The sequence below is a fragment of the Somniosus microcephalus genome, chromosome 13 (assembly GCF_052327205.1).
Source record: "Somniosus microcephalus isolate GS21.2 chromosome 13, FLI_Smic_1.0, whole genome shotgun sequence".
NCBI classification, from domain to species: Eukaryota; Metazoa; Chordata; class Chondrichthyes; order Squaliformes; family Somniosidae; genus Somniosus; species Somniosus microcephalus.
In genome coordinates, this window is record NC_140999.1 from 16147244 (window position 1) to 16161888 (window position 14645).

The following is a 14645-nucleotide window of genomic DNA, read 5'->3' on the forward strand; positions in this document are numbered from 1 at the left end:
GATTTACACACTTTTCTTTTCAGCAGGCTCGTACAAAAAAGCAAGCCTAACCAATAACAAGCAGCTTCCACAGGACATGTCATAGCAAAGGACAAGCAGCAACTAATTATGTTCTGGATGGAGAGCAGGGGCAGGTCTGGCACCTCATTATGCAAGTCAACAACCTGATGAAATCAAAGTATCGCTCGCAATTACTCGACAAAAACGTCGAAGCTGCACTCAGATGTGCTGTGTCTGATAAACTTCTGCAAAGTTTCCTATTTCGGTGGAAGAGAAAGACTGCAAAGTTTCATACTCATTGTTGGTAGATGTTTGTTAAGTGAATGTACACATGGATCACATTTACTTATACTTATATGGCGTGTTCTACTAAAATGAGTGCATGTGGCTAAAGCAGTGTCACTATAGGCTGTCAGTGTTGGCTAGTCAATGATTTCTATCATATATGGCAGTTTTATTAAAATTTGTTAACCTCAGAAGCCACATAAAGCAATTATTTTCCAAAGAATAAAAAAAAATCAGAAGACATTGTGACACACATGTCTTTTTAAAAAAATGCTATACTGGTTTTAAAAATGCCACAAAAATTGGAGTTAATAAGCCTCCAGCTTTAACAGTACAAACAGATATTAGGCAACTAGTGCCAAGATTATATAGAACAAAAGCAGCTGATAAACAAAAGCATTAATGATGCAAAACCAACATCTGCTTGATGTTGAAGAGAGATTATTTATGCAAAATTTGCAGTAGAAGCAAACTAAATGAATTCGCTGGTTCAAAAGACAAAACAAAACTCAGACTTGCTAAAGGTTTTGGAACTTTTTTTTTTTTAAGGTCTGAAATTTAAGAACATAACATAATGAGAGCAGGAGTAGGCCACACAGCCCCTCGAGTCTGCTCCAGCATTCAATAAGATCATGGCTGATCTTCGACCTCAACTCCACTTTCCCACCCGATCCCCATATCCCTTGATTCCCTTAAGACTCCAAAAATCTATCGCCCTCAGCCTTGAATATACTCAACAACTCAGCATCCACAGCCCCCTGGGGCAGAGAATTCCAAAGATTCACAACCCGAGGGAAGAAATTCCTCCTCACCTCAGTCTTAAATGGCCGACCCCTTATCCGGAGATTATGCCCCCTAGTCCTAGACTCTCCAGCCAGGGGAAACAGCCTCTCAGTATCTACCCTGTCAAACTCTCTCAGAATCTTATGTTTCAATGAGATCACCTCTCATTCTTCTAAACTCCAGAGAGTATAGGCCCATTCTACACAATCTCTCTTCATAGGACAGTCCTCTCATCCCAGGAATCAATCTAGTGAACCTTCGTTGCACCCTCTCTAAGGCATATATTTACCTTTGTATTGATGTTTCTATCCCTGCTATTGGCAAGCTTGCTATCAGTTTATGCAATGTTGAATGTATTATTTTGCCTCCCACTTTGCACTGTGTAATCACGTCACAAAGGATCAAAACATCCAGGCTTTGAATTCTGAATACTCCACCGCAACGTTCCTGCTAAGTTGCGCAGTGGTCTGGCGGTCCTGCACAGGCCGCTCACCGGCTTTTACACGGAAGAAACCATGCATGCACGAAAATTTGAATGGGCCGCGCAGCCAGTTAAAGGGAAAGCTCACGAAAAAAAAAAATTCGAGGGAACATTGCTTCACCCTTTGTTAAAGACTGCAGCTATCCTTTCCCAAACCCACAAAAGAAATCGATACTCACCATCAAACTCTGGAAAGTAGTCAACCAAATGGGAGTACATAATCTTTTCTTCCAGGAGATCCTTCTTATTTAAGAAGAGAATGACTGAGGAGTTTTGAAACCAGGGATATGTGATTATCGTCCTAAATAGTGCTTTGCTCTCCTCCATTCGATTCTGGAAAGATAGTTATTAGAGGAACTGCTTAAAGCTACATCAAATGTTGCTGGCACTTTGATCTACAATCAACTGAGACTGAGGTTTTGGATTACAAACTTTCTTTGGTAGTAATATAAAACTTCTTTTGCACAACATTTTTGAAAAGGTTTTTAGTCACAAGAATGTTTCAAAACTAGCGTAGTATTTAGTACGATTATAATTATAGCAAAACAGTTTCCTTACATTTCAATATTCAAATAGGAAAAGTTCTAAAATTTACCAGCATCACATTGCAAATTATTTTCCTATATTTTCACAGCATTTTGCAACTTACTATTCCCAATGTAGTTAAGTTCTTCTCAATTAAGTTTGGACATTCAACAAATATTTTGGTCTCCAATGTAACACTGCTGTGTACACTGACTCTTTCAAAATACACTCACCTCATTATCAGATTCCACTAGAACCTGATCGTATTCACTAAGTGCTACTAAAAACATGATGGATGTCACGTTTTCAAAGCAATGTATCCATTTCCTTCTTTCTGACCTCTGGCCTCCAACGTCCACCATTCTAAAAAGAAAATACAAAGTACACTGAAGTAATACTTGGGAGTATATAAAATAATAAATGGTTACCAACCATCATCCTGCAACACACTAAATACAAAGGACTTATGTATTTTACCAAGCATATACTGATTGATCAGTATTTTTTACACTTTGCACAATATTTCTGTGACTGATTTGTCCAGAAATAGTTGTCACTTGACATGGGTGAAAAAGATTTGTTTAATCAGCCCTGCTAGTTTGCATTTTTTTCGTAACAGACATAAAGCATATTATATGCCTATATTAAATCTTAATAAGACTTCAATTAGAGTACTGTGTGCGGTATTGGGCTCCACAGGATAGGAAGGATATTGAGGCTTTAGAGAGTGTACAATGCAGACCCACTAAGGTGATGCCTGGTATGAGGAAATATAAATATGAAGACTGACCTGAAAAATTGGGTCTTTTTCTGTTAGAACAATGCAGATTATAGGCCGATATGATAGAAGTATATAAAATTATGAAAGGACGAGACAGTAGATAAAGGTAAACTGCTTCCTGTCGTTGGGGGTCAAGAAGAAGGGGCCACGAATACAAGATTAAATATAAGCGATTTAGATAGAGGACATGAGAAACTTCTTCATACAGTGAGACTGTTTTATTCAATTCCGGGGTTAGTGATTGAGGCAGTCATTTACTAGCTAATTAATTTTACAATTGGCAACAGAAGAGAAATTTACTGGGCAGCAAATTTTACATATGTATTAAAATATGACATTACATTAACAGTAGCAGCTCCCGTCAATATCCCTCTTAATTCTTTTGATTACTGCATTTCTGCAAGAGAAATACAAGCAAAAGCAGTGCAAAGATTAACAGAGAAGTTATAAACAATGTGAAAAATAACAATAGCTTATCAGGTGGCATAGCACCAATCAGCCGAGAACAGCTGTAACAAGCATAACTATCAGCAAAATTTGATCTTGGTGGGTCTTGGGAGGATATAAAACCTCAGAGAAAGTACCTTTGGGCTATATGTTTCCCATCGTTTAATGCATGCTCCAGCAATCCGGAGTTGAAGCCATATAGGTCTTATGGTACAAACACCTGTGTAGTTACTTTATAAAAGGTATTCTTGTACCAGCCGATGTTTTTTGTCTGATTACTCGCCTGTGACGTGCCTTGGGTTTTTTTTTACTACATTAAAGGCGCTATATAAATGCAAGTTGTTTTTTTATTTGGTTGATTGCCTATTTACATGTGTCAGAATGGAGGGGTGGCATGACAGTGGTGAATGTTAGAAAAGAGTGGAAAGCTGCAAGTTAGTTCCTCCATATCACTGAATTCCCACCTCCAGGAAAACACCAGCTGGAGGGCCAAGCACTTCACCACAAGAGGGATTTAAAAAAAACCCAGAAGGGCCAAGTTATTAGCAGGCTACTCATTTCCTAGGAGCTGACTTCAAGAGCAGACCACCCTCTTGACCAGTTTGCTATATGCCATGAGGAAACTGCAATAGGCAGGGAAAGGAAATTAAGTAACTGAACCAACCAGGGGACAGGCAATCTTCGATCTGGTCCTGTGTAATGAAACAGGATTAATAAAAAATGTCCTAGTAAAGGATCCCCTTGTAATGAGTGACCATAATATGGTTGAATTCCAAATTCAGTTTGAGGGTGAGAGAGTTGGATCTCAAACCAGCGTACTGAGCTTAAATAAAGGAGACTATGAAGGTATGAGAGTAGAATTGACTAAAGTGGACTGGGAAAACAGATTAAAGTGTAAGACGGTACAAGAGCAGTGGTCTACATTCAAGGAGATATTTCACATCTTCCAAGATAAATATATTCCACTGAGGAAAAAGGGGAGTAAAAGAAAAGACAGCCATCCGTGGCTTAGTAAAGTAATAAAGGATAGTATCCGACTGAAAACAAGGGCATATAAAGTAGCCAAATCTAGTGGGAGGATAGAAGATTGGGAAGCATTTAAAAGCCAGCAAACAATAACTAAAAGATTAATTAAGGGAAGATAGATTATGAAAGTAAACTAGCAAAAAATATAAAAACAGATAGCAAGAGTTTCTACAGCTATATAAAAAGAAAAAGGGTGGCTAAAGTGAACGTTGGTCCCTTAGAGGATAGGACCGGGAAACTAGTGGTGGGGAACATGGAGATGGCAAAGACGCTGAACAAATATTTTGTATCAGTCTTTACAGTAGAGGACACTAAAAATATCCCAACACTGGACAAACAGGGGGCAATGGGGGGGGGGGAGGAGCTAAAGATGATTAAAATCACTAAGGAGATGGTACTCAGTAAAATAATGGGACTTAAGGCGGATAAATCCCCCGGACCTGATGGCCTACATCCTAGGGTCTTGAGAGAAGTGGCGGTAGGGGATTGTGGATGCATTGGTGATTATTTTCCAGAACTCCCTGGACTCAGGAAAGGTCCTGGCAGATTGGAAAACTGCTAATGTAACACCCTTATTTAAGAAGGGAAGTAGACAAAAAGCTGGAAACTATAGACCAGTTAGCCTAACATCTGTGGTTGGCAAAATGTTGGAGTTCATTATTAAGGAAACAGTAACAGAGCATTTGGATAAACATAATTTAATAGGACAGAGTCAGCATGGTTTTATGAAGGGGAAGTCATGTTTGACAAATTTGCTCGAATTCTTTGAGGATGTAACATACAGGGTGGATAAAGGGGAACCAGTGGATGTGGCGTATTTGGACTTCCAAAAGGCATTTGACAAGGTTCCACACAAAAGATTACTGATCAAGATAAGAAATCACGGGATTGGGGGTAATATTGGCATGGGTGGAAGATTGGCTATCTAACAGAAAACAAAGAGTTGGGATAAATGGTTCATTCTCGGGCTGGCAATCAGTAACTAGTGGTGTTCCGCAGGGGTCAGTGCTGGGACCCCAACTCTTTACAATCTATATTAACGATTTGGAGGAAGGGACCGAGTGCAACATATCCAAGTTTGCCGACGATACAAAGATGGGAGGGAAAGCAATGAGTGAGGAGGACATAACAAACCTGCAAAAGGACATAGACAGGCTAAGTGAGTGGGCAGAGATTTGGCAGATGCAATATAATGTTGGAAAGTGTGAGGTTATGCACTTTGGCAGAAAAAATCAAAGAGCAAGTTATTATCTAAATGGAGAGAAACTGCAAAGTGCTACAGTACAAAGGGATCTGGGGGTCCTGGTGCATGAAACACAAAAAGTTAGTATGCAGGTGCAGCAGGTGATCAGGAAGGCCAATGGAATCTTGGCTTTTATTGCAAGGGGGGTGGAGTATAAAAACAGGGAAGTCTTGCTGCAGTTATACAGGGTATTGGTGAGGCCACACCTGGAATACTGTGTGCAGTTTTGGTTTCCATATTTAAGAAAAGATATACTTGCTCTCGAGGCGGTTCAGAGAAGGTTCACTCGGTTGATTCCGGAGATGAGGGGGTTGACGTATGAGGAAAGGTGGAGTAGGTTGGGACTCTACTCATTGGAGTTCAGAAGAATGAGGGGCAATCTTATCGAAACATATAAGATTGTGAGGGGGCTTGATCGGGTGGATGCGGGGAGGATGTTTCCACTGATGGGTGAGACTAGAACTAGGGGGCATAATCTAAGAATAAGGGGCTGTGCTTTCAAAACTGAGATGAGGAGAAACTTCTTCACTCAGAGGGTAGTAAATCTATGGAATTTGCTACCCCAGAGAGCTGTGGAAGCTTCAACATTAAATAAATTTAAAATGGAGATAGACAGTTTCCTAGCAGATAAGGGAATTAGGGGTTACGGGGAGAGGGCAGGGAAGTGGACGTGAGTCTAGATTCGGATCAGCCATGATCCTATTGAATGGCGGAGCAGGCCCGAGGGGCCGTATGGCCTACTCCTGCTCCTACTTCTTATGTTCTTATAAAATACGTCTTAAAAAGATGGCTCTCACAAAAGTAGGGGGAAAACTGTAGGGCTAGAGAGGATAACCCAAACAACACTGCTAAGTCTTCCCAAATTGTTGCTATTACCTATTGTAACTAGGGTAGAATCAATCCTTCCTTTCTCCACCCCTATTGAGGAAACCAGAAAAGTTAACCAATTAACAAGGGTAATACAGTAATCATGGGAGACTTCAATCTACATATAGACTGGGCAAACCAAATTTGCAGTAATAGTGTAGAGGACCAATTCATGGAATGTATACAAGATAGTTTTCTAGATCAGTATGTTGAGGAAACAACTAGGGAACAGGCTATTTTAGATCTAGTATTGTGCAATGAGAAAGGGTTAATTAATAACCTTGTCGTAAAGGGGCCTTTAGGGAAGAGTGACAATAATATGATAGAATTTTATATTAAGTTTGAAAGTGATTTCGTTAAATCCAAAACTAGGGTAAACAAAGCAAACTACATAGGCGTGAGGGGTGAGTTGGCCAAGGTAGATTGGGAAACTACATTAAAAGGTATGACGGTAGACAAGCAATGGCTAGCATTTAAAGAATTAAACATAATTTACAACAAATATGCATTCCTTTAAGGCACAAAAACCCCACCGGAAAAGTGGTCCAACCGTGGCTAACAAGAGAAGTTAAAGATAGTATTAGATCAAAAGAAGAGGCTTATAATGCTGCCAAAAATAGGAAGCCTGAGGATTGGGAGGATTTTAGAATTCAGCAAAGGAGGACCAAGAAATTGATAAAGAAAGGAAAAATAGAATGAGAGTAAACTAGCAAGAGACATAAAAACAGACTGTAAAAGCTTCTATAGGTATGTAAAAAAGAAAAGATTAGCGAGAGTAAATGTGGGTCCCTTACAGGCTGAGACAGGAGAAATTATAAGGGGAATAAGGAAATGGCAGAGAAATTAAACAAATACTTTGTGTCTGTCTTCACGGAAGACGACGCAAAAAAACCTCCCGGAAATAGTGGAGAACCAAGGGTCTAGCGAGAATGAGGAACTGAAAGAAATTAGTATTAGTAAAAAAAATAGTACTGGAGAAATTAATGGGACTGAAAGCTGATAAATCCCCTGGGCCTGATAGCCTACATCCTAGGCTTTTGAAAGAGGTGGCTATAGAGATAGTGGATGCATTGGTTGTCATCTTCCAAAATTCCATTGATTCTAGAATGGTTCCCGTGGATTGGAAGGTAGCTAATGTAACCCCACTATTTAAGAAAGGAGGGAGAGAGAAAAAGGGGAACTACAGACCAGTTAGCCAGACATCAGTAGTAAGGAAAATACTAGAATCTATTATTAAGGGCGTGGTAACAGGGCACTTAGAAAATAAGTCAACATGGATTTATGAAAGGGAAAATGAGTGGGCAAGAACACGGCAAATGGAATATAATGTGGAGAAATATGAAGTTATCCACTTTGGTAGGAAAAATAGAAAAGCAGAGTATTTTTTTTAAATGGAGAGAGATTGGGAAATGTTGGTGCTCAGGGGGACCTGGGTGTCCTTGTACACAAATCACAAAGTTAATATGCAGGTACAGCAAGCAATTAAGAAAGCAAATGGTATGTTGGCCTTTATTACAAGAGGATTTGAGTATAAGAGTAAAGATGTCATACTGCAATTATATAGGGCCCCGGTGAGACCACACCTGGAGTATTTATGTACAGTTTTGGTCTCCTTACCTAAGGAAGGAAATACTTGCCATAGAGGGAGTGCAGCGAGGGTTCACAAGACTGATTCCTGGGATGGGGAGATTGTCCTATGAGGAGAGATTGAGTAGACTAGGCCTATATTCGCTGGAGTTTGGAAGAATGAGAGGTGATCTCATTGAAAATTACAAATTCTTACAGGGCTTGACAGGGTAGATGCAGGGAGGATGTTTCCCCTGGCTGGGGAGTCTAGAACCAGGAATCAGTGTCTCAGAATAAGGGGTCGGCCATTTAGGACTAAGATGAGGAGAAATTTCTTCACTCAGAGGGTGGTGAATCTTTGGAATTCTCTACCCCAGAGGGCTGGGGAGGCTCAGTTAATGAGTATATTCAAGACAGAGATCGATAGATGTTTGGATATTAAGGGAATCAAGGGATTTGGGGATAGTGCAGGAAAGTGGAGTTGAGGTAGAAGCTCAGCCATGATCTTATTGAATGGCGGAGCAGGCACGAGGGGCCAAATGGCCCACTCCTGCTCCTATTTCTTATGTTCTTATATAATCACTTCATGTCTGCTACCAGCCTCATGCTGTAATACATCCTCACAAATTGCTCAAAACTCCAACTTAAAATACTCAAGTAAAATGCAAACATCAGAATCCATAGGAGATGGTGCCATTACATGTCAGGACCAACAGTCTGTGCATCCTATATTTATACTGTTCAATCAACAATGCAGAGCACACACCAAGGCCTAGATTTTCTGAAAGGCATTATTTTAACATTGCAGTAACTCATTTATTTGAATTTAATTACTGCCAGCATTAAAATAACACTGATTGTAAAATGTAAAATCAAATTTCTAATCAAGGCAGTTGGTGTACATAAAATATTTCAAGTGACAATGTTGATTTGGCTTAATTTGACTGTGCTATAACAGTATGTTTATTCACTGTGCAACAACAAATGGAGGTGCACAAAAGAACAAGAACAAAAATGTGCGTGAAGTCTTTATTTTTGAGGGGTAGTTTAAAAAAATGTAAAATGCTTATACAGCTTTCGGTCGTCTCCAAAATCTAATGAAGAGTGCAGCAATTTACTTAATCTTGGAGGTATCAAAAAAGAAATACCTAATTGGTATTGAATGATGTTCTGTTAAAGTTAAAATTTCCTTACTTTGTCCTCCTGTCTTTAGTCAAAAATGTATTATTTTACAGTTGTGTTGATAATCAACTTCCTATACTTAACAAAAAGATACAGACAGTTGAAGTCCTTTTTCTCACAGTCATTATGAAAAGTTCCAAAGAGTGTTCGTTGGGGGTCGGCAGAGAGGAATTCTTTCACACTAAGATAAAGATCGAACAAAGTCCTATTGATCGTAGTACTTCCATATAAATGCAACTCGTGTGCATTTCACTTTGTAAATAAGTTAAATGTGTTACATTATAGGCAGACTGGAGGAGGAATTAGTTATTTTTTTTTAGTATCTTAGGAGCTGGTGCTTCATATTTGGAACAGAGGGGCAGCGGCTGAAGCTGAGTTATGTTCTCAAACAACAAAACCTGGCACGAAGTCAGGTCCTGCAATTTAACATTTCTTCAAGTGCTATTTATGATGGGGCAAAGGATTTTTTTCTGTTTTACTTTTACAAAATAACAATGCTGTCCACACATTTTCATTATGAATAGTACTGCCAAAGATGATCGATTGAAACTTTCATTACCTTGCTATGAGAAGGAGGAGGTTTTCAAAAACAAGATAAAATGAAAACTAGCACTTCAAGTGCTTTAAGGTCAAAGAACAAGGGAATTTCAATAGTAGCTGTCTTTATAAAAAAAAGGTTCTGGGCACAGTTCATATAATCCCTGGTGTTTAGTACATGGCAGCCTACCAGTTTGACAAATGATGCCTTGTAAAGGTAGACCAAAATAACACTACTGCAAACTGAATGACCTAATTTTCGATGGAGATCTGCCCTACTTATCCACACTACAGACAACTTCTCATAGCAGTATTTCCAAACATCAACTTTGTTATTAAATTAGATTTAATTTAAGTTGTTCGGACATTTAATTGTCCTTGAACTTAAAAAAAAAATTTTTAGCTAGCACGTGAATCAGCTTCACCCCAAACAAACTCAATATATTTTTTAAAAAGTAGAAAAAGAACACAACACAGAATAAGACACAAATAAATCCCACAGCCATCTTTTACGGTTATCCTCATCGAAAAAAAATCATAAGGGATCAAATTTGAAAGGATTACACTAAATTTCAATAATAACGCTCACTTATCCAGAATGAACACACAGAAAAATGCAATGCAACAGACATAAAATTAGTTACTGATTTTCAGTAACCACCTTCTACCTGAAGATGATGCTTTGTAAGTCGAAGGGGTATTCAATGATCCCTGTTGTTGGGATTCGAACTCTAAGGACATCCTGTTGAGTGGGTAGATAAGCAGGATCCGATATACGATCCAAATCACTAAGATAGCTACAAACAAGGGAAAAAAACATATGAATACAAAAATGACAGCATGTGAACCCCCAAAGATAAATTTGCCAACATGCTTCCCTGCACACAGTGAATAACCCTCAGGGGCTGTTCTATTTTCTGTGAGATGTGGGGGTGGAAACTATTTCCTAGTGACCTCCATATCTCACTGAATTGTGCAGCTATTTCCCATGATAGTTAGTCTTCTCTCAGGATGACTGATCTACACATTTTGTTTCACCTGCAGCCACATACTCCATCACAGCTGACAGTTACCTTGACGATACTGTGTTGAATGAAAGGAAGAAAAAAAACAAGAGAGTTTTACCTAATTTTTCATCCTGCTTGACTTTAAAATTTTCCTTTTGTTTTTCCACAAAGCAAACATATTTCTGGAAAATGAGACAGTAGCACAAGAAGCTCAATGGAAAATTAGCTTTTGGCCAAAACCAACATCAATTAATTTGGAGCAAAATTATGTGGGGGCAGACCAGCAACAAAAAGGGATGAAGTAGCAATTATATTGATAAAACGTTTAGAGTGGTCAAATCGCAGAGCAGTTATCTTCTGCATTTTGGTTGTCTCAGGAGTGAGTGAAAGAAAACAAGCATTCAATTGGATTATTTTCTAGCATGATCAGCTTCATTAAGTGAATTATCCCACCATTTGGTAAACTAGCTTACTGTCTGCATCTCCGCCCATGCATACAAACTTCCTGTGGGCATCACTGGCAAGGACGGCCTTTATTGCCATCCATAGTTCAGGTGGTGGTGCTGGGGGCCACCTTCTTGAACCGCTGCAGTCCGTGTGGTGAAGGTGCCCCCATAATGCTTTTGTTCCACGATTTTGGCACAGCGACAATGGTGATATACGTCCAAGTCAGCAGAATGTGTGACTTCGAGAGTAACTTGGAGGTGATGTTGCTTCCATGCACCTGCTGCCCTTTTCCTTTATATGGTGGAGGTAATGGGTTTGGGAGGTAATGGGTTTGGGAGGTTCTCCCAAAGAAACCATGGGAACTTGCTGTCATATATCCTGTTGATAGGACACACTGCAGCCAGTTTACGCTGGTGGTGGAGGGAGTGGATATTTAAGCTAGTGGATGGGGTGGTGTACTACTTTGATCTGGATGGTGCAGAGATACTAGAGTACTGTTGAAGTTGTACCCTTCCAGGCTAGTGGAGAGTATTCTATCACTCCTGATTTGTCTCATATCGGTGGTAGAAAGGCTTTTGATAGTCAGGAGGTGTGCCGCTTGCCTCAGAATACACAGCATCTGCCCTGCTCTGGTAGCCACAACATTTATGTGACTGGTTAAGTTGAGTTTCTGGTCAATGGTTGATGGAGGACTCAGCAATGGTAATGTCATCGAATGTCATGGGGAGGTGGTTAAGCTCTTTGTTGGAGATAATCATTGCCTGGCACTTGTGCGGCGCGAATATTTCTTGCCACATTATCCAAGGAATTGAGAATGGAGCTGAACACTGTGCAGCCATCAACGAACAGCCTCTCTTCTCATCGTATAATAGAAGGTCATTGATGAAGCTTCTGAAGATAGTGAGAAACCTGGGGTGAGGCAGTAGATAACAAAGATTTAAAAAAAGAGGCGAGATAGGTGGAACAAAGTGAGACGCTTGAAGGAGAAGTATCAGAGTATCATTTTGCTGATACCGTTTTAGAATAGTGTCAACATCCTTGGGATGAAGACCAGGAAAAGGGGAAAACGCAGACTGGCAATTAAGCAAACTGAAAGGACTGTCCAATCTAACCTACAATGGCAAGAGGCTGAAACCATGTTCCAGTTGAACATTGAGGAGGTGGAACATGTGGAGTCGTAAACATCTTTTTAGCTATGGAACAACTGATGTTATGGCACAGGTCCTGGGGCTTTACAGGATATGGGAGCAGACTACTACAGTGCATGAAGCACCACTTATCGACAACATTATAATGAATTATTACACATTTCCTTAGAACCAATTAAGCTGGGTTACTTCCTTTGGTATATGAAGGACATTTAATGAAAAGGTTTTCCTCAAAATAGTTAATAAGTATTTTATATGCTTAGCATAGCATTTCACATTCTTATTTCGAAAATCACATTTAATTAAGTACAGCACTGAATCAAGACTAAAAACGACCGGTCAATGGTAAACTCTGCAGGTTTCTTTATCCTTTTATCGAAGCTTTCCCACAATTTTTCAACAAACAAAATACTTTTCAGGAGCACTACAAGCCAAGCTAATAACACTCTTGGGGGCTAGACTGATGCCATTTTCATTGATAGCATGTCCCAGTGCCTTCGCTTACTGTTTGAAGAAACTGAAAAGCAACTTATATGATCAAGTTTTCAGGGACAACTTCATTTTTCTCCCCAGCCAGTCGAATCATTTGTGTGTTATATGTTCACTTACAGGACTTGAAGACCTTTAGATTAAAAGTAACCATAGAAATTTACACTGGGGAAAAATGATTTGTTGAAATTCCACTCTTTGTAGGCCAGTATAGGAAACTCTATAGAGCCACTTTTCACATTCAATATTTTGTGGATGGGATTAACTGGCTACAAAGAGAACTTCAGTTTCTCAGCAAAGAAAATGGTTCTGCAACAACCTTTTATTTTTTGAATTACCACTGAACTGAAGTTCTCTCCTCTTGTAGCTAGCTACTCCCTCCCACCCATAAAATATTGAATGTGAAAAGTGGTTCTACAAATTTTAAAGAATTTTCTTTAAGAGCTCAGTTAACAATTTTCCTCCCCCCAATATTTAATAGTGATTTTAACAAGTTGTGTTGGGCTCCGCAGCCTCACATTCATTTCATGCATGAAACTGAAGTCGAAGACCCGATAATTCTGCCATTTGGGCACTAAAAATTTGAATGACATAACTTGAATTAAGGAATGTGAATAATACAGCAAAGTGGAAATTTAGTGCAAAATGTAATTACTAGATAATATGAATTAAGCAACTTTGAATAAATAGTAGACTGCTTAGGATGGACAAGGATATGAAACCTCAAGAGTCCCAATCCTTCAATTTTTTTTCCCCAAGTGCAAAACATCTCTAATATTATTTCCATACCCAATGACAAGTGAAACAAAATATCACAGACATGATATCCTTCATATTTAATATATTTCTACAAACCAGGACTGAGATATTATGGGCCAACAGACAATCGTATCAATCGTTTGGGTGTGGGGGGGGGGGGGGGGGGGGGGAGTACTTATGATTCAAATGAAAGAAAAATACAGAAATTTGTAGTATTAATGCTGGCCTAACGTCCCATGGATACTGCAAACAAGTCACTTGTCAATCAATAGTGCAATTTATTTTCAATTTGGTTAAAATAGTAGACGGCTGATTCTAACTAGTTAGTAACCCAAGCTACATACTGACACTTAATGTCTTTAGACAGTGATGACAACAGTATTTATTACATCTTTAGGTGTGACGGTGGAGTTGTATTACAGAGTTAATAACACTTGGCATGGAATGGACTCCCAAATAAAGGTCTGGAGAACCCTGGAATCATTTAAGAACCAAATGCGGGGACTTTAGGGTCAGTCTAGATAGATTAAGATAAGCGAACATAGAAACATAAGCTAAATGCCTGTCCTCATCTGCAATTATCTTGAGTTCAAAACTAGTTGGAAACTGTTTTTCTTCTAAGAACAGGGTATTGTTTCTTTCACTATAGTGAGAAGTACACTGCAAACCAATTTATTTACTCTTTTCCACTTAAAAGATAAAAGTAGAACGGTTTAGGAACCATTTATAATTGGCAATATTACCACAAGCTGCAAAATTAGAAAGTGTGCACCCACTGTAGGAAATTAAGTTTAATTCCAATTCTGAAATGTTATGGTCGAGCCCTGAAGATGCAAATATAGGTTACATTTGAGCTATTGAAAAGTATTGCCTATCCCACAAATTGTACTCTAAAAAATATATTCATCTTTTTCCTCTCCATTCTGCAAGTGTTTGGTAATTCAGTCACTATTGATGTCTTCCATTGAAGAGGATTGCTTGTCTGCTTCTTTTGAGATCTTAGCCCAATTTCTCCATATCCTCTACTCATTTGCAGCTCTGAATTGTGCAGGTGAGTTTCCCTGTTTCACAC

The 14645-nt window shown here is 39.1% G+C and overlaps 1 protein-coding gene across 1 annotated transcript in view; it reads right to left on the reverse strand.

Moving 5' to 3' along the window:
* LOC147108090 (guanine nucleotide-binding protein G(q) subunit alpha) overlaps positions 1–14645 on the reverse strand; it is a 124079-nt gene that overhangs the window by 9977 nt on the left and 99457 nt on the right. Inside the window, exons 4-6 of the mRNA XM_086004556.1 lie at positions 10392–10520; positions 2308–2437; positions 1729–1882 (exon numbers count right to left, since the gene is read on the reverse strand). Coding sequence (XP_085860682.1) covers positions 1729–1882; positions 2308–2437; positions 10392–10520 — 413 coding nt within the window. The remainder of the gene's footprint in view (positions 1–1728; positions 1883–2307; positions 2438–10391; positions 10521–14645) is intronic.